This window comes from Coregonus clupeaformis, chromosome 6 (assembly GCF_020615455.1).
Source record: "Coregonus clupeaformis isolate EN_2021a chromosome 6, ASM2061545v1, whole genome shotgun sequence".
NCBI classification, from domain to species: domain Eukaryota; kingdom Metazoa; phylum Chordata; class Actinopteri; order Salmoniformes; family Salmonidae; genus Coregonus; species Coregonus clupeaformis.
Window position 1 is genome coordinate 27,952,882 of NC_059197.1, and position 20,629 is coordinate 27,973,510.

At 42.3% G+C, this 20,629-nt stretch overlaps 1 protein-coding gene across 2 annotated transcripts in view; it reads left to right on the plus strand.

Moving 5' to 3' along the window:
- Positions 1-488: 488 nt before the first annotated feature.
- The window catches only part of LOC121567643 (alpha-2-macroglobulin-like), a 34,196-nt gene continuing 14,055 nt past the window's right edge, over positions 489-20,629 (plus strand). The window contains exons 1-25 of one of the 2 annotated variants that reach the window (XM_041877820.2): positions 489-615; positions 3,476-3,659; positions 4,505-4,661; positions 4,878-4,930; positions 5,469-5,489; positions 5,670-5,838; positions 6,019-6,103; positions 6,323-6,437; positions 6,569-6,677; positions 6,760-6,869; positions 7,081-7,248; positions 7,424-7,660; positions 8,019-8,082; positions 8,384-8,529; positions 11,845-11,994; positions 12,481-12,708; positions 13,009-13,105; positions 15,271-15,394; positions 15,656-15,881; positions 16,045-16,171; positions 16,801-16,922; positions 17,423-17,474; positions 17,626-17,709; positions 17,961-18,137; positions 18,610-18,691. In XM_041877820.2, the coding sequence (XP_041733754.1) occupies positions 497-615; positions 3,476-3,659; positions 4,505-4,661; positions 4,878-4,930; positions 5,469-5,489; positions 5,670-5,838; positions 6,019-6,103; positions 6,323-6,437; positions 6,569-6,677; positions 6,760-6,869; positions 7,081-7,248; positions 7,424-7,660; positions 8,019-8,082; positions 8,384-8,529; positions 11,845-11,994; positions 12,481-12,708; positions 13,009-13,105; positions 15,271-15,394; positions 15,656-15,881; positions 16,045-16,171; positions 16,801-16,922; positions 17,423-17,474; positions 17,626-17,709; positions 17,961-18,137; positions 18,610-18,691 (3,206 nt within the window). In that variant the 5' untranslated portion in view covers positions 489-496. The remainder of the gene's footprint in view (positions 616-3,475; positions 3,660-4,504; positions 4,662-4,877; positions 4,931-5,468; positions 5,490-5,669; positions 5,839-6,018; positions 6,104-6,322; positions 6,438-6,568; positions 6,678-6,759; positions 6,870-7,080; positions 7,249-7,423; positions 7,661-8,018; positions 8,083-8,383; positions 8,530-11,844; positions 11,995-12,480; positions 12,709-13,008; positions 13,106-15,270; positions 15,395-15,655; positions 15,882-16,044; positions 16,172-16,800; positions 16,923-17,422; positions 17,475-17,625; positions 17,710-17,960; positions 18,138-18,609; positions 18,692-20,629) is intronic. The other variant, XM_041877821.2, reaches the window with a different exon arrangement.

Here is a 20,629-nt window from a genome sequence, read left to right on the forward strand (position 1 = left end):
TTAAATTTACGGATAGCCAGGGCCATGCTCCAACACTCAAGACATCATTTACAAACGAAGCATGTGTTTAGTGAGTCCGCCAGATCAGAGGCAGTAGGGATGACCAGGGATAAGTGTGTGAATTAGACAATTTTCCTGTCATGCTAAGCATTCAAAATGTAACGAGTACTTTTGGGTGTCAGGGAAAATATATGGAGTAAAAAATACATAATTTTCTTTATGAATGTAGTGAAGTAAAAGTACAAGTTGTCAAAAATATAAATAGTAAAGTAAATAGCCTGAGGTGTTTTCGTCATCATTCTGACAATCCCGTTGGTTGGTGGCTGTGACTATTTGAGAACTTCAGCGGAATTGAGAGGAAACGGAAACAATTTAGAAGGGAGTGACACAGGAGGGTGCATTTGGGTATATATAGCACAGTTTGTGCAACTTTCCTGACCATCACATCTGGAAGAGGGAAGTGAAGGGAGAATTTCGAAGTGCGGAGGAAGACCGGATGTGTACCGAAGCTATGGCGATGGCTCTCAACTTACTTTTCCTTGTATTGATCACACTTTTCCATGTATTGATCACATCAGTGATTTTACAAACCGCGACATCGAGCACCTTCAAATCGTAAGTACGCTACAAAACATTTGATGTAGAATGCAGTAGATTAAACACACAATCAGCTATTTGTATTTACATGCCTGGCTGCATGCAACAGACTTCAAATTGAGGAATTAATTCCACTCAGTATTCTGCACGCTATGCACGTGCAGGGGTAGAATAGCCCACCTGAGCAATATCATTATTTTAGTTATAAACATATTACATATAATTGTATAACTGAATATCTGCTTGCAATTGTCTCCAATTGTGAATAATAATACAAACAAATATAGTGATAAGGCCACAGGACATCACTGTTACACATACAGTACCTCTCTTTCTCTTTGTGCATGTGAGGCTTTTCATATGTTATGAGACATGCTGGCAAATATTATTATAGATTTTTGGGTTGAAAATCCAACTTGTGATAGCTCTTATACAGTACATTCGGAAAGTATTCAGACCCCTTGACTTTTTCAAAATGTTGTTACATTACAGCCTTATTCTGAAATTGATTTTTGTTTTGTACAAAAAAATTACTCAATCTACACACAATACCCCATAATGACAAAGCAAAACAGTTTTTTCTAGACATTTTTGCTACTTTATAAAAAATGTAAAACGGTTATCACATTTACATAAGTATTTAGACCCTTTACTCAGTACTTTGTTGAAGCACCTTTGGCAGCGATTACAGCTGCAAGTCTTCTTGGGTATGATGCTACAAGCTTGGCACACCTGTATTTGGGGAGTTCCATTCTTCTCTGCAGATCCTCTCAAGCTCTGTCAGGTTGGATGGGGAGCGTCGCTGCACAGCTATTTTCAGGTCTCTCCAGAGATGTTTGATCGGGTTCAAGTCCGGGCTCTGGCTGGGCCACTCAATGACTCGATATTGAGCTCAGGTGCATCCTGTTTCCATTGATCATCCTTGAGATGTTTCTACAACTTGATTGGAGTCCACCTGTGGTAAATTAAATTAGATTGATGGAAAAAAATATATTGAATCAATTTTAGAATAAGGCTGTAACGTAACAAAATGTGGAAAAGGTCAAGGGGTCTGAATACTTTGCGAGTGCACTGTATGTGCATCTGAGAGATGTTGACAGACACTGCCCCCTATTGATATGTTTTCCTTCAATGTCCCTCTGTTTAATCATCCCCAAGACATTTTATTTTATTTATTTCACCTTTATTTAACCAGGTAAGCCAGTTGAGAACAAGTTCTCATTTACAACTGCGACCTGGCCAAGATAAAGCAAAGCAGTGCGATAAAAACAACAACACAGAGTTACATATGGGGTAAAAAAACATAAAGTCAAAAAATACAACAGAAAATATATATACAGTGTGTGCAAATGTAGCATGTTATGGAGGTAAGGCAATAAATAGGCTATAGTGCAAAATAATTACAATTAGTATTAACACTGGAATGCTAGATGTGCAAGAGATTATGTGCAAATAGAGATACTGGGGTGCAAAAGAGCAAAATAAATAACAATATAGGGATGAGGTAGTTGGGTGGGCTAATTTCAGATGGGCTGTGTACAGGTGCAGTGATCGGTAAGGTGCTCTGACAACTGATGCTTAAAGTTAGTGAGGGAGATAAGAGTCTCCAGCTTCAGAGATTTTTGCAATTCGTTCCAGTCATTGGCAGCAGAGAACTGGAAGGAATGGCGGCCAAAGGAGGTGTTGGCTTTGGGAATGACCAGTGAGATAAACCTGCTGGAGCGCAGACTACGGGTGGGTGCTGCTATGGTGACCAATGAGCTAAGATAAGGCGGGGATTTGCTTAGCAGTGATTTATAGATGGCCTGGAGCCAGTGGGTTTGACAACAAACATGTAGTGAGGACCAGCCAACAAGAGCGTACAGGTCACAGTGGTGGGTAGTGTATGGGGCTTTGGAGACAAAACGGATGGCACTGTGATAGACTACATCCAATTTGCTGAGTAGAGTGTTGGAGGCTATTTTGTAAATGACATCGCCGAAGTCAAGGATCGGTAGGATAGTCAGTTTTACGAGGGCATGTTTGGCAGCATGAGTGAAGGAGGCTTTGTTGCGAAATAGGAAGCCGATTCTAGATTTAACTTTGGATTGGAGATTCTTAATGTGAGTCTGGAAGGAGAGTTTACAGTCTAACCAGACACCTAGGTATTGTAGTTGTCCACATACTCTAGGTCAGACCCGTCGAGAGTGGTGATTCTAGTCGGGTGGGCGGGTGCCAGCATCGTTCGATTGAAGAGCATGCATTTAGTTTTACTAGTGTTTAAGAGCAGTTGGAGGCTACTGAAGGAGTGTTGTATGGCATTGAAGCTCGTTTGGAGGTTTGTTAACAGTGTCCAATGAAGGGTCAGATGTATACAAAATGGTGTCGTCTGCGTAGAGGTGGATCTGAGAGTCACCAGCAGCAAGAGCGACATCATTGATATACACGGAGAAAAGAGTTGGCCCAAGAATTGAACCCTGTGGCACCCCCATAGAGACTGCCATAGGTCCAGACAACAGGCCCTCCGATTTGACACACTGAACTCTATCTGAGAAGTAGTTGGTGAACCAGGCGAGGCAGTCATTTGAGAAACCAAGGCTATTTAGTCTGCCAATAAGAATGCGGTGGTTGACAGAGTCGAAAGCCTTGGCTGACAGTCCATCAAAACAACTCATTGGTATCCACTCAAACACTCTCCAAAACAGAATCAATTGTGCCCTCCATTTCTCATTGGTTGGCCTCTGAGTGGGGCACATAGCCAGAGATGATTAAGGTAACTTTGTCCCCAACTTTAAAACATCAGTAGGCTAGAAAGGAACAAAGGGGCAGTTTGATGAGTACACTGCCACTTAAGTATTATTACCACAGCTGCATTCATGCTGACTCTTTCCCCTTTTAGGATTTACCTGGTGACAGTCAGCTCGGAGGTGGTAGGAGGGACCACAGAGAAACTTTGTGCTCAGGTCCAACAAGCCACAGAGCCTATGTTGTTGAATGTGTCAATGGAGATGGAGGATGGCAGCAGCACCATTCTACTGAAGGAAGCCGTAACACAGGACTTCTATCACTGCACCTCCTTCCAGGTCAACTGCAACTGTGCTGTGTTCAGCAGGCTACAACGTTGTGGAACGCTCTGATATAAATATATTATGTAGAACCAACATGCCTCTCTGACATGTAAAGAATCATGCCAGCTCTGTGTGACATTTGTAACTGCATATTTCCACAACGATGTGATCTATTATAGATCATGATCTTCTATAATACTATAGAAACTCCTGCAATGTTTGACTCTTCTGTACTGGTCATTCTCCATCATCTAAACAAAAGTTGTTCTTACTAGACTCAAGCTAGCTATGCGCATTCATTCAACAACACACATTCACTGCAGTCATTTATTCTGACTAGTTTGGTTGTAACTCAGTCATTACATTTACATTTACATTTTAGTCATTTAGCAGACGCTCTTATCCAGAGCGACTTACAGTTAGTGAATAAATTTTTTTAATTTTTATTTTTTTATACTGGCCCCCCGTGGGAATCGAACCCACAACCCTGGCGTTGCAAACGCCATGCTCTATCAACTGAGCTACATCCCTGCCGGCCATTCCCTCCCCTACCCTGGACGACGCTGGGCCAATTGTGCGCCGCCCATGAGTCTCCCGGTCACGGCCGGCTGCGACAGAGCAGAGTCATATTTTGTGGAATTCAACTTGGATTCCAGGCTGGGTGCTGTATGCAAAATGATCCAACCTATGAAGGGCAATAGCAGTTATTTTAATCATACTTCGCTATGCTGAGGTTATCTACCATTTAACAAAAAGCCCTCTGTTCAAGCTACTCAGTCAGGAGAGCCAAGCTTTGGTTAGGAGCTAGAGGATTGTAGAAGTTCTAACAAGCTTCCATTCTTCTGTTCTTCATGTTGTAGGTTCCCCCAGTGAAGGCTGACAGTGTGGCAACTGTCTATGTTAGCATCAAGGGGAGGAAGGAGGAGATGAGCAAAAACACCAAGATCCTTATCAAGCCCAAAAGATTCCTCACCATTTTCCAGACAGACAAACCAGTCTACAAACCTGGACAGACAGGTAGTTAGATAACATCTTTGATGAACACTGAAACTGACCCTTCTTGAGTTATTACTTGTAAATGTACTAAACTTTCCCTTTTCGTCTAATAATTATGTTCATGCAGACTTTACAGTATATTTGTGAGGCCATAAGCTTGAGGAAAGGTCATTACTGAAATGGATGATGGATATACTGTACACTGTATATAGACAGATGTTTCTACCGCTTTTCCAGTCAAGTTCCGAATCGTCTCGCTGGATGCCAGTTTCTTGTCATTCAATCAGATGGTAAGTTACACTCAGTGTTGTTCAATAAAAATTAAGTTACTCTTTCAAAGCATTTTTAAGTGGGGTTGAACAGGACAGCCCCGTGTTAGTCAGCATTGTAACATTCTAGGGAGGTGGTGTGTAGTTTGGGAGAGGTTTACTGTAGTTGAGTAAAGAAGGGAAGTGATGGAGCAATGATTTCATCCTCTTGCAGTCCCAGTTTGATGATTCAATGGGGCAGTGTGGGTGAGACAGACCGTGTGTGTAGGTGGCTCAGCAAACGTGGTCAGAGGTCATTTTGCCTGGCTCTTTGATCAGAGCATCTGAATCAACAGGAGCGCCAGGCCTGCTCTGTACTGTAACTTTGTAGATAAAGATGCCTGCACTGTAGAAACTGTTTTGGAAAGTCATGAAATTAATGTTTTAAAGCCCTTTTCTGGCACCACAGTAGTTCCCTGTAGGCCTACTGTAAAAACTATTTTGGGACGTAATAAAAATAAAGTTGTAATGTTTTTTGGGGCCAAATGTTAATGCTGAATGTTTTGTTTCTAATTTCTAGTATCAAACAGTGGAGCTTCAGGTGAGACTCATTCAAATCCATTGCAATTAAAAACCAAAGCTGTATATAACATGAGCAATAATAATGACATGATCTCCCTTCAAAAAAATGTCCTGCCAATGTACTGATGCATGAATTGATACAATGCCTGTCTCTAAAACAAAAATAGCTTCCTTCAACCTATTATGAATCTGTATACAGGACCCCAACTCCAACCGCATTGCTCAGTGGTTGAACCAGTCAACAGTGAGTGGAATTCTGGACCTGTCCCACCCCATGTCCGCAGAGGCAATGCAAGGAAGTTACATCATCACTGCATGGAATGAGAAGGGAGAACAAACCTCCCAAAACTTTGACATCAAAGAATATGGTGATGAAATCTTCTCTCTGATGATTACTTTCAGGTTACATTGTGGTTACATTGTTATTACATGGTGATTACATGGTGGTTACGTTGTTTTTACATGGTGATTACATTGTGGTCTGTGATTTGTTTTTGGGTGTAGTCCAACAGACAATGAAGAAATAATATTGATATGTATTTTTCCAGTTTTGCCCAAATATGAGGTGAAAGTCCATCTTCCCCAAACAATAACTATTCTGGACAAAGAAGCAACACTGAGAGTTTGTGGAAAGTAAGTGAATAAGATGATAAAGCATAATAGACAGTAAGATGATAATGTAAACTGGGGAATTTTATTGACAGAATATTAAGACTTAATTTGTGTGTTGCATAGACCATACTTGATAGATACTGTCCCATGTTTGATACTTGCTCATGTTCAAAGTATTTCAATTTTTGCAACGCTTAATTGCTTTTCTTGAATTGTCATTCTTCTGGTGACTGTTTCCAGATACACTTATGGAAAACCAGTGGTGGGGTCTGTTACGGCGAAAGTTTGCAGAAATGCCATTCAATATCGTTGGTTATATGATTCTAGTAATATCTGCGAGTTGTATCTTATGAAAGTAAGTATTTTCTATTGTTACGCCAAATTCTTTGACGAAGAACACTCACTGTGGACAAAATGTTGAGGTTTATGGAAGCCTGTTTTTGTAGCCGAGCTAAGCTGACCTACAACTGTACTCATTCACCCTAGACCGACAAAACTGGTTGTGCAACCCAAATGATCGACTTGACCCAGTTCGGTCTACATGACTCTTTTGGGGACTTCGAAGTGGAGACTGAGATGGAGGAATACGGAACGGGTAGGAGAGAACTTTATCTTAAACGTAGAGGTGTTTACATGCTCAACTGTTGACCTCTGACCCTTGCCTGTGTTCTCTCCAGGAGTCATCCTTAAAGGTAGTGGCAAGGCAAGCTTCACCAATGTCATCATAACTGTTCGTTTTGAGGACGTGCCCCAAGCATATAAACCAGGAATTGCATACGAGGGGAAGGTGAGGACAAAATATATTAACAAATGCCTTTTTAATAACACTGCAGGGAAACTCATTGCTCAGAAAAATCTTTGTGAAAGAAGTTGTGATAAATGTTAACATATCATTTGGAGCATCTAAACCATGCTTTTGATGTCTTTTATGCGATGGGAGTGTACATTATTAGTATAGTTTATTGGATGTCTGCAGTCATCCTGTCCTGTGTTTTCAGATCAAAGTGACCGGTCCAGACTCTACTCCCGTTCCCAATGAGCCTGTGTATCTCTTCCTACACAACAGTGGCACATCTGAGAACTGGACTCTCACCACAGACAGCAATGGCATTGCTTCTTTCTCTCTAGACACCTCTTCGTGGAGTTCTGATTATATGTCTCTGTCGGTCAGTACTCACTCACTCACTCATGTTTTACTCTATTAAATATTTAATTATAAATTATTTACTGTAAATATTCAATTGTTTGTTCTGACAGAGATCATTAATTTATCATTTTGTATTCTCCAAGGTCACTACAATTTCTTATTTTTCATATATTTTTTTGTATTTCTTGAACCAGGCTCGTTATCAAAAGGTTGAGGAGGATTATCTGTACGAGCAGGGTGTGCGTAGACCAGAATATTCATCCGCTTACCATTTCGCATGGAAATTCTATTCCAAGAGCAAGAGCTTTGTGAAGATAATGCAGGGCGAAGGGAAGTTCTCCTGTGAGAAGGACGGGATTGTTCTTGCTCGCTACATCATCCAAGGGGAGGAGCTGATAAAGGGACAGACGACCCTGGACTTTTTCTATCTGGTAAGGTTAAAGGGATGTTCCACTCAAAATACAACCTAACATTATTTTTTTGTCGAGTCCACCAGAAAGTTTGGGGATATTTATTTATTTATTTATTTTACATACTTCGGTATTTGATTGTCATTTTGTGTTTTGTCTGGAAATATTTTAAGAATGGCTTTGGAAAACCATACAGTACTTGACTTCCAGTTGAATATTTCATCATGGGTTATACACAGTAAGATATCACTTTAGTAATGCATTAACTTCAAGATATTTGCCAGCAGATCTCCAGGTTTTGGCCAATGTTCCAATCTCCCTGGTTCGTTCACTGGTTATTAATGTTGATGCTGCAACCTGGCTGTCTCTTATGTCCCAGGTTATATCTAGAGGCAGCATTCAGCAGCATGGCCGTCTTCCTGTGACCGTTAAAGAAGGAAAAGGTAAATAAATTGGTCTTGGATTCTCCCGACTGCTTCCTGACATTTATATTTAGGACTTCTTAGAACCCCACTTGATTAGAGAACATATCTCCTCGAAAGGCCTAATGGCATTAAACTGGCATGGGATAAATCTGTCACGACTGGATTAAATCATCCAGATTACATCTTCAATACAAGCTCTTACTTCACAGCGCACAGTATATTTCAATTTCATAGACTAGTCACAGAACACTGTCTGTATTGGATGCTCGGTGGCTTACGGTGAGCTAATGTCCATCCCTTTGTCTGTCTCTCATTTCAGTTAATCAAGGGGAGCTGACGCTCTCGCTGCAGCGGATGCCTGAGCTGACCCCTTTTGCCCAGGTGGTGGTGTACACCGTGTTGCCTGATGGGGAGGCAGTAGCAGACAGCCGAGACTTCCCCATTCACCTCTGCCTGAAAAACCAGGTAGGCAACTAGGCGTCTTTCGCCAGCTACATGAAATGTCAAAATGTGATCTATCGGGGCAACATGCACTACGGTCGATTTCCAAAATGACTTCGCATCAGACTATGATATGAAATCCTTCACCTGCACCTGGATCATCACAAATCTGTTTTCTATCTAGATGTGGTCAGTAGTTGTGTGGTTGTGGTCAGATGAGAGGCCAGTGTTGTGGTAAGCAGTTGTGGTCAGAGGTTGTATGGTTGTTGTCAGTGGTTGTGGTCACTGGATGTGGTCAGAAGTTGTATGGTTGTGGTCAGCAGTTATGTTTTTGGTCACTAGATGTGGTCAGCAGTAGTGTGGATGTGGTCAGAAGATGAGAGGTCAGAATTTGTGTTGTGGTCACTAGATGTGGTAAGCAGTTGTGTGGTTGTGGTCAGAGGTTGTTGTCAGATGTGTGGTTGTTGTCAGTAGTTGTGTTTGTGGTCACTAGATGTGGTAAGCAGTTGTGGTCACTAGATCTGGTCAGTTGTTGTGGTCAGTAGTAGTGTGGTTGAGGTCAGAAGTTGAGTTGTCAGCAGTTTAGTTGTGTGGTCAGTAGTTGTGTGGTTGTGGTCACTAGATATGGTAAGCAGTTTTGTTGTTGCGGTCAGAAGTTGTGTGGTTGTGGTCAGTATTTGTGTGGTTGTGGTCAGTAATTGTGGTCCCTCTCTTCACCTTCATTTCTTTTTGCCCTTTGTCTGTGAGTACCCATAGCAACGGCTCAGTTTGGGCTCCTCCATGATGACACATAGAGCTGTTAGTAGACCTCAGCATGCCACTTTTCGTCACTGACAAACAGCTGTAATTTTTTATTGGTAGAAGCTATTCCTAATCTGCTCTTTCCAGTCAGAGGGGTACAGCCCACCCTTCTCTTTAGAGACAGGCAAACTAGCGTTGCATGGCAACACTGCTGCCTTTTTGGCTAAAGCAAGAGAAACATGCTAGCATACAGTAAGTTTGTGCATTAATATGAACTAAATACTGCACTCTGACCCACACAACGTCTTTGCTAGATTCCTGATAGTGTTAGACAAAGCAAGGAAAGTAAACTCAAAACGTTATGTAGTTTTATTGCAATTTGCAGATGTTGGTAAATCATGAATCTGCTAGCTTCTGACATGATTTAATGCAGCTAGAAAGAGAGCAGTTGATGGGTTACTAAAACAGCTCTATCTAGGGATTGGTAGACACTAGTTCTAATCCGTTTAAGGATTTCCAGGAATATTTTTGTCTAACTTGTTGGGTTTGTGGTCAAAATGGCAGTAGATTGGAAAAAGTTGGAGGAAAATGTTGTAATGCAGTTACTAAAACAGCTGTACCGTAAGCTCCGTAGTGAATATTATGGTTCTGCGAACATATATGAATCACAGAGAAGTAGTCAAAGATTCCATATGCTCTAACCTTTTGTCTAACTTGTTGGGGTAGTGGTCAAAACGGCAGCAGTTTGCAAATAAGTTACAGAAAATGTTGTTGATGCGGTTACTTAAACAGCTAACTTTTTACCAGAATATTATTTTGTGTTCAAATGCCAGATTTGAGTAGCAGAGAATATCGAATATCTAAGCTTTTGCTGCGCAAGCCCCACAATGATATACTTCTGCCAGGTAAGCCTACTTTGCAGTTAACATTTAATTGAGAAAGTTTTGGGGGGAAATATTTCTGCCAACCCACAAGACCGTTATCACATCAACTGGCTACACACGGAGTGATAGACAAACGCGCGCACCACAGACAGATGGGATAATATTAATGGAAGTTAATTGGCAGACATTGTGTTAGGTTTGGCTTTTTAAGCCAATAGTGGCTAACCAGGGCTGGGATGTCAATGTTGCGTTGATTTAGATAGTAGCTGAGAGCTTGCGGTGTCTGATACTTGTGAGATTTGTTTGACAGTTTGCGGTCGAACACATGAAAATTGCATGTACTTTCAGAATTGTTTGGCGAGCTACTGGTAGCTCGCGATCGACCTGTTAGACCCCTGCTCTACACAGTACAAGCATTATTATGTTGTGGGCTCTGTTCCAATATTCACACCAGTATGCTACTGTACTTGAAATGAACCAATGTGTTGGACATGTATTCTAAGTGGTATGCTAGTATAGCTCCCGAGTATGTGTCACGCCCTGACCTATGGGACTCTAGTATGTTGAGTCAGGGTGTGGAGTTCTATGTTATTTCTATGTTCTCATTCTAGGTTGTGTGTTTCTATGTTCGGCCGGGTGTGATTCCCAATCAGAGGCAGCTGTCGCTCGTTGTCTCTGATTGGGGATCATACTTAAGTAGCCTGTTGAAAATCAGTTGTTGTGGGATCTTGTTCCGTGTATAGGCTTGTATGGTGTTTAGGCTGAGGACTTCACGTTACGTTGTTTTTGTTCGTGTGTTTATTTTATAAAATAAACATGTATGCATTTCACGCTGCGCCTTGGTCTGACCCGTCCTTCAACGTCTGTGACAGTATGGGCTCCCGAGTGGCGCAGTGGTCTAAGGCACTGCATCTCAGTGCTTGAGGCGTCACTACAGACCCCCTGGTTCGATTCCAGGCTGTATCACAACCGGCCGTGATTGGGAGTCCCATAGGGCGGTGCACAATTGGCCCAGCGTCGTCCGGGTTTGGCTGGTGTAGGCCGTCATTGTAAATAAGAATTTGTTCTTAACTGACTTGCCTAGTTACCGTAATTTTCGGACTATAAGCCGCGCCTTTTTTCCCATTTTTCGACCCTGCGGCTTATATAACGGTGCGGCTAATCTATAGATTCTTACAGCTAACGGCCACTAGAAGACCTCCTAAATCTATGGATTTTACAGGTTACAGTCCACCAACTTTAACTCTATGGGCTCTATGACCGGTCCGCGCCCCCCATCTTTAAGCGGCGGGCTCCAGCAGGAAAAGCTGGAGGCCGGAAAAGAGTGAGACAGGTAGCGCGCAAAAGTAAAAGTGGAACCGAGAGTGGTACGAGAGACAGAACGAGAGCAAGACAGACAGACATTACGAGAGCGAGACAGTTTGTCTCTTTCCCGACAATCCCCTCTGTGCACGAACCCTTACATATGGTAATTAAACATTAAAACACCTGCGGCTTATAGTCCAGTGCGGCTTATATGTACACATCATTCAATTTAGCTGCTGCGGCTTATACTCCGGTGCGCCTTATAGTGCAGAAAATACGGTTTAAAAAAAAAAATATATATTTAAACTTTCTGAAATGAAGCAATGTGTTGGACATGTATTCTAAGTGGTATGCTAGTATAGGTATATTTAAACATAGCTGTGGTGTCTCCCTCTTTTCGCCTCTCCAGGTGTCCCTGACGTTCTCGTCCCTCCAGGAGTTGCCAGGGGAGAAGACCTCTCTGAGCCTCCAGGCCCACCCAGGGTCTCTGTGTTCTCTCAGGGCCATTGACCAGAGTGTGCTGCTGCTACAGCCTGAACAGGAGCTCAGCCTAGACTCTGTACGTTCTCCATGGCTTGCGTCCCAAATGGCACCCTATTGACCAGGGCCTCAAAGGGTTCTGGTCAAAAGTAATGCACTATATACGGAATAGGGTGCCATTTGGGACAGGACACAGCCTCTCACATTCACTTACTCACCACACTAAGCTGAAGCCTAACCATGATCACACACATCCTCTTTTGGCATTGTTTTTGTGCACCCATGTATTTCAAGATGGGATTCGGCTCACTTTCAGCTTCCTCTGACCATTTATTAACCACTGTCTGATACTTAAAAGTTTTTTTACTTTTGGGACTATTCCATTGGTTCTCTCAAGCTAAATCGAGAGCAGATCAAGTATTTGCTATATGTATTTAACACTGGTGTTATCATATGCACTGACCTTGTACTGACCCTGTAACCTCTGACCACTTTCTGACCGTGTCAAGATGCTGTGGATTATAAAGTCAGTATTACTAGAGGTATATTACTTCTCTCTCTGCAGGTCTTCAGTCAGCTGCCTATTCAGAAGTTGTCTGGATATTCATACAGAGTAGAAGACCCCTACCCATGCCTTCAATATCCTCCAATCATTGAAGAGGAGATGATGCTCCTTTCACTCGTACCTGAACCGGCCGAGGAGTTTGTAGCATCACCCGTACCTGATTGGGAAAAACGCTCATTCTGGTTTGGCCCCAACAACGACAAAAGCGACGCCTACAGCATCTTTAAAGTAAGAGGCACAAATACGTTTGCTGTTATTCTTGTCTGTTTGGACTATAGAAAATGTATAAATAGTATGTAAGAGACTGTCTAAAATGAATTAAAATCGAATGTAGTCTATGAAGTGATTTTTCAGAAGTAAGTAAAAAGACTTTTATATATTATATATATATATATATTAGTATCTACAAAAATGTTTGGGTTTTAATTTATTCAACTAATACCCACATAATTGAGCAAAACTGAAATTACAGGTATGATATGGCCTTTACTCCCTGACACTGTTTGATTTTCTGTACTTTCATTTTAGGAAGTTGGAATCAAGATCCTGACCAACTCTGACGTGAGAGAACCTTACGACTGTAACGCACTCTTTGCAATGAAACAAAATGGTATGATCGGAGCGGGTAGGTATTATATGGAGCCCCATGTATAGAGTCATTGAACGCTGGTCACCTCATTCTGTTTATATACTGTTTACTCACTGTGTATGATAATACTGTATTCTCGACATACAGTGGGGAGAACAAGTATTTGATACAGTGCCGATTTTGCAGGTTTTCCTACTTACAAAGCATGTCGAGGTCTGTCATTTTTATCATAGGTACACTTCAACTGTGAGAGACGGAATCTAAAACAAAAATCCAGAAAATCACATTGTATGATTTTTAAGTAATTAATTTGCATTTTATTGCATGACATAAGTATTTGATACATCAGAAAAGCATAACTTAATATTTGGTACAGAAACCTTTGTTTGCAATTACAGAGATCATACGTTTCCTGTAGGTCTTGACCAGGTTTGCACACACTGCAGCAGGGATTTTGGCCCACTCCTCCATACAGACCTTCTCCAGATCCTTCAGGTTTCGGGGCTGTCGCTGGGCAATACGGACTTTCAGCTCCCTCCAAAGATGTTCTATTGGGTTCAGGTCTGGAGAGTGGCTAGGCCACTCCAGGACCTTGAGATGCTTCTTACGGAGCCACTCCTTAGTTGCCCTGGCTGTGTGTTTCGGGTCGTTGTCATGCTGGAAGACCCAGCCACGACCCATCTTCAATACTCTTACTGAGGGAAGGAGGTTGTTGGCCAAGATCTCGCGATACATGGCCCCATCCATCCTCCCCTCAATACGGTGCAGTCGTCCTGTCCCCTTTGCAGAAAAGCATCCCCAAAGAATGATGTTTCCACCTCCATGCTTCACGGTTGGGATGGTGTTCTTGGGGTTGTACTCATCCTTCTTCTTCCTTCAAACACGGCGAGTGGAGTTTAGACCAAAAAGCTCTATTTGTCTCATCAGACCACACGACCTTCTCCCATTCCTCCTCTGGATCATCCAGATGGTCATTGGCAAACTTCAGATGGGCCTGGACATGCGCTGGCTTGAGCAGGGGAACCTTGCGTGCGCTGCAGGATTTTAATCCATGACGGCGTAGTGTGTTACTAATGGTTTTCTTTGAGACTGTGGTCCCAGCTTTCTTCAGGTCATTGACCAGGTCCTGCCGTGTAGTTCTGGGCTGACCTTCCTCATGATCATTGATGCCCCACGAGGTGAGATCTTGCATGGAGCCCCAGACCGAGGGTGATTGACCGTCATCTTGAACTTCTTCCATTTTCTAATAATTGCGCCAACAGTTGTTGCCTTCTCACCAATTGCTGCTTGCCTATTGTCCTGTAGCCCATCCCAGCCTTGTGCAGGTCTACAATTTTATCCCTGATGTCCTTACACAGCTCTCTGGTCTTGGCCATTGTGGAGAGCTTGGAGTCTGTTTGAGTGTGTGGACAGGTGTCTTTTATACAGGTAACGAGTTCAAACAGGTGCAGTTAATACAGGTAATAAGTGGAGAACAGGAGGGCTTCTTAAAGAAAAACTAACAGCTCTGTGAGAGCCGGAATTCTTACTGGTTGGTAGGTGATCAAATACTTATGTCATGCAATAAAATGCAAATTGATTACTTAAAAATCATACAATGTGATTTTCTGGATTTTTGTTTTAGATTCCGTCTCTCACAGTTGAAGTGTACCTATGATAAAAATTACAGACCTCTACATGCTTTGTAAGTAGGAAAACCTGCAAAATCGGCAGTGTATCAAATACTTGTTCTCCCCACTGTAGCTCATCCTAATATAGCTACTACTGTACATACCATTTTCTTTTCAAAATTGTATTCGGTCTATACACACCACATATTTTATATTCTCACTCTAATATCTACTTGGATTGTTAGTTCTTTTTTTTTATTGTGCGTCTATTGTTGGCGCTAGTAACACAAACATTTTGCTGCACCTGCCATAACACCCGCAAATTTTACATTTACATTTTAGTAATTTAGCAGACGCTCTTATCCAGAGCGACTTACAGTTAGTGAGTGCATACATGATTATTTTTTATATATATATTTTTTTTTACTGGCCCCCCGTGGGAATCGAACCCACAACCCTGGCGTTGCAAACGCCATGCTCAACCAACTGCGCTACATCCCTTCTGTGTACGTGACCAATAAACGTATTTGATATGCTAATGTGTAAACCTTTCTAGTCTCAACCTAATGAAGGATTGGTTTCTATTTACAGTTCGTCCCATGAACATGATGCCAAATGGGCATATGGCACCAGCCCCTGGAGCCGCTGACGGGACTAAGGAGACTGTCCGCACATACTTCCCTGAGACCTGGATCTGGGACCTGGTTCCTGTGGGGTAAGCATTGTAACATACACCGTATTTGTAGTCCAACACATCCCTTTTCATGGGGTGCTGGGCTGAAAATGCCTACTAATATGGCAATACTGAAACTACAGGCATGTTTTTGTTCTAGCGGTTGATTTTTAAGGGGGAAAGAACGGTTTAAAACAATCATTTAAAAAATCACCTAGTCCTCTATTGAACTGACCATAAATCATGTGTTCCAATGTTAATATATATTTGGTGTTTTTATTGCACCCTTTTCAACACCACCAGAGATACAGGAAAAGTGAATGTTGAGAAGACTGTTCCAGACACCATCACTAAGTGGGCTGCAGGGGCGTTCTGTACTTCCCCAGTGGGTTTTGGCCTGGCTCCCAACACTGGCCTCACTGCCTTCCAACCCTTCTTTGTGAGCCTGACACTGCCCTACTCTGTCATCCGGGGGGAGGTGTTCACACTCAAGGCCACAGTGTTCAACTACCTCTCCAAGTGTATCATGGTAAGCCCTCCCAGTATTGTCTCTTTCTTTACCTCTCTAGTCCCACTTCATTTGGATAGTCCCTGTAGACAATCTGTAGACGCTCTGATGTTTTAAGGACGAGAGAAGAGCGGACGCATGGATCTAGGAAAGACTTGAGATTGACCCCATGTGTTTCTCCTAGGTGAAGGTGACTCTAGCTGAGTCGGACCAGTTCACAGCCAGGCCATGTGAAGGCTGCCAGTACACCCTGTGTCTGTGTGCTGAGGAGAGCAGGACCTTCAAGTGGATCCTCACCCCAACTGCTCTGGGTGAGCCATACAGTACTCTGTCAATCTATCACAAGGCTCTTGCAATAGACTCCACATTTACTCCCAACACCTTGGCCCTAGCCCCCTACCCTTTGATGTTTGCAGATTTGTAAGGTGTAAGAAATATGGTAGAAGCTCCACCATTACACTGCTTATACCCATCCACACCTTTCATATATGCAAAGAGTTAGGGCCAAAGGAGAGTAGGGAGTAAATTGAAAGCAGTGATTCTCCTGTAGTGCCTTAAGACAGGGTTGTTGACTTCACACAGCTGAAATTTAAGCAAATAAATATTTCTGATACACATGGCTCAAATAAATTCCTTGTATATATCCTAGCCCTGTAAAGAAATGTTGACAATCGCTTGTACTAACAAGTCAAGAGGGATATCTGATGAGATGCTCAGAAAGATCTCCCTCGGGGGTATCCGTGGTTATCGGAGAAAGGGAGGGAGGAAACATGGGAAGGAACGAGGAGGGAGGGAGGGAACAGTTGAGCCAGGGTACATGAGTGACTGAGAGGAGAGGCTATAGGAAGGGAGGGTAAGAGGGAGCAAGCTGAGGGAGGGGCAGGTTAATGGGTGACTGGTCTAGACTTGCATGTTTATGTCTCCCTGGCCTGAACTATAGGGGAGGTGAGTGTGAAAGTGAGCGCTGAGGCGTTGAAGACTGAGGAGCTCTGCGGCAACGAGGTGGCCACAGTGCCAGAGAAAGGACACATTGACACCATTGTGCAAACACTGCTGGTGGAGGTGAGTGTCTGTCCTGTATAGCAAGTCCACTGTTCTTTCTTCCACATTGATGCAATGAGATCAGGGTTTTCAGTAACACTAGGGCAAGGGTAAATACAGTAGAATTTATATCCCCTGATATTGTTTGGTATTTTGATGAGAGGAGACAACATGGTTTGGTGTTCTAAGCCCAAATGCAGTTAGACACCAGCTCAAGCATAATAAATATTTTTTGAATAAAGTTTGAATAACGATTACATTTGGGAATGTGCATAGCTTTTCCATTCATTTTGAATTGAGACGTATAGCTGGACTGCCACAACAGATGGCCTGGGACATGGATTTATCTTAACATTAGTCTACTTTTCAGGTCTAAAACATTTCACCTTTAAATGGTTACCATATGAATTCAATGCTAGACTTAACTTTAGTTGTCCTCATTAGACTGTTTTATTTTGGTGCTGTTTTTCCTGAAAGCCAGTGGTCAGTCTTTTTTCTCAATGTCACTTTCCCTCTATCAGGCCGAGGGAACCCAGGAGACGGTCAGCCACAACGCTCTGCTCTGCCCTGCAGGTAATCTCCTGACCTATATCAGTCATTTTACTTAGTCATAATTAGCCTGATGATAAAGTGCATTTGTTTTTGTTTAGATGACAGATATGTTTTAAGTGGTTATAACGGTTCTCAAGTAACTCAGTCTCGTTTATCTGTCTCCTGTCACCAGAGGGCCCAGTGGAGAAGGACATCTCTCTGAAGCTGCCTGAGGTGTTTGTGGAGGGCTCTGCCAAGGCCTCCCTTTCAGTACTGGGTGAGAATACTCCATCTGTTTTGCTGAGTTTTATAACCTCAGGATATGTTTTCCATTTTGGTGCAGATGAAGTGTAGGCAAGGATTGTTCATCCCTCTATTCATGACGAGGGAAGTGTATATTCAACCTGCAGATCTATGATTGCCTTAAGGTTATGGGATCTGAAACCGGGATCTGCTGGTCAAATAACCACTGCCATTGACTAGATGCCAATGATTGATTGTCTCAATGGTTGGTCTCTTTTTCACCAGGTGACCTGATGGGTCGGGCCATGAAGAACCTGGACAGCCTGTTGCAGATGCCCTATGGCTGTGGAGAGCAGAACATGGTGCTGTTTGCTCCCAACATCTACATCCTCAACTACCTGCAGAGCACCAGGCAGCTCACCATGGAGATCCAGACCAGGGCCACAGGCTTCCTAGAGAGTGGTGAGTGAGCTGGGTCCGGTTCAGTAAGGCACAACATGGCCAAACTGTTTTAAAACGTGTTGCAACGGAAATCTATAACAAGCATTTATTTTCAGTTACAGCCTACACTCTCCATTTTACTCAATGCAATTTGTTTAAATTTCTCTACTGGACACAACCCTGGTGAAATAAGACTGCTATGCATTGCGGAGACTAATGCTTAATGGAACACATAGCATGCACTGGGATATGACAAGATCATTTGCAGTAAGCGTTGTACTTTTTTTTTTATGAGCTGTGATTGAACAGGAGTCTGCGAAGATGAACACTGTCTGACAGTTTATTCTGTCTGATAATTTCTGTGTGCATCTCACCTCTGACTAGCAACAACCTGTTGTCTATATTTGGCACTGAACCTGTTAACTGCACCTTGCACATACAATAGAAGTCCCTAGAAGGAGAGTGTTTGTTCATTTGGCCATTTGTGTTGCAGGTTACCAGAGAGAGCTCAACTACAAGCATGACGATGGCTCCTACAGTGCCTTTGGGCAGAGCGATGAGTCTGGAAACACCTGGTCAGTTTAATTGAAGTCCACACAGTCATAATACCTTCTCTTAGATTATTCCACAATTGAGATTTTTTGTTTTTTAAGTCACTCTTGAAAATGACATTCGATTAAGGGTGCAGTATGTAATCAAGGTAGGAATGTGATCGTCTCGAATCCATATTAGTATGGTGACGTGACTTTCATTAATAGGGTGACTGTTATTTAACGAATCAACTAACTGTTTAATTTTCACTTGATTAAATTAATCATGTAACAATTAACTCATTAGGAATTTGGGGCACCACGGAATAAGTTGTTTAACGAGTTACCATCTCCCGAATTAAACTCTTAGAAGATATATATTATATCGATAACAGTCACTTATTAAATAATTACCTCTTATCAGTCTCATTCTGAACGTTGCATAATCTTTGAACCTGCAAGAACCCTAACCTTATTGCTGAATCAGCAATACACAAATTGGCTTAATTATTTACTAACTAAATAATAACACAATACAAACACACATAGGTTATTGATTACTAAAGTACCGTATTTTGCGCACTATAAGGCGCACCGGATTATAAGGCGCACCTTCAATGAATGGCCTATTTTAGAACTGTTTTCATATATAGGGCGCACCGGATTATAAGGCGCATAGAATAGAAGATACTGCAGTCAAACGTTTGACTGGGGTTGCGTTATGCATCCATTAGATGGAGCTGTGCTAAAGGGAATGTCAACAAAACAGTCAGATAGTCAAACTTTATTAAGCGTTCTGACAACAATTTTGGGGTCTTTATACACACACAAGTGGTGTGGGACTGTGAGTAAGCACAGTACCGGTGTTTACTGACTACGGTAGCCGTAATGCTGCAAGCGGTGCGGCTCTGTAGTTTACCAGTCGTACTGAAACATTTCATTATTATAAAATTGTTTTTATTGGTTTTTCATACTGAAACATTTTGACAGAGTGCCTTGAGCGCCGTGTACAACCAGTATGGATTAACCAATTGATCCATATATAAGGCGCTCCGGATTATAAGGCGCACTGTCGTTTTTTGAGAAAATTAAAGGCTTTTAAGTGCGCCTTATAGTGCGGAAAATACGGTAATACAATGAAAACGGGTCCCTAGTGGACTGGATTAACAATAGCATGAACACTTGGAAGGGAGAGACAGAGATTCAAACTATCGTTGTTACTTTGGAAACTAAGCTCACGGAAATGCAAATGCTTAGAACCCTAATCACAGCTCACCGCTCATTCGGATTAGAAACACAACATGTATTTACGTGTAGCTGTCCTCGATAGTTGAGTTGATGATGTAGGACTCTGGTTTGCCCACCAGAGATCCCATTGTCCTTGGTAGTTTCTGGTCGTAGTGGTCGTTAGACTGGATACTTCAGCGTACCCTGTAGTTTGTAGAGTTGATCTGTTCGAATAGATACTTCAGATGTACCAACGGTTGTCTGAGAGGGATTGTCCTTCCCAACTCGTATCTTTTAGTAAAGGTTCTCTGGACGACTATACATGCCAGCTGCAGACTGGTAATGATAAGGTCTAGTGCATTGTCTTCACCTCGTGTAGAGGTTCAGAGTTTCACCATTTTGTAACGTTTAGCTCATGCTTCATGTCTTCTTGGCCTAGACCAGGAAGCGTGAAGCTGAAGCTACACTGCTTAAAATGGTTAATGTTAATTCAACCATTTGCAACATCCGGCTTACACCGTAGTCTGCTTGGTCTGAGGTGAATTTCGTCACAAGGGGTTTTATACTTGAGTAGAAAAGGGGGCGTTTCATCATGTTTGTGCTCATCTGGGCATGGCCACTGACTGAGAACAAGTCAATATGGAAAACAATCATCTCAGCTAGAATGCTAAAATCACATTTATCTTCACAAAAGTATTATTATACTTAATAATTTAGTTTTATACAACAATGAGATGCAAACCTCATAACTGGGAA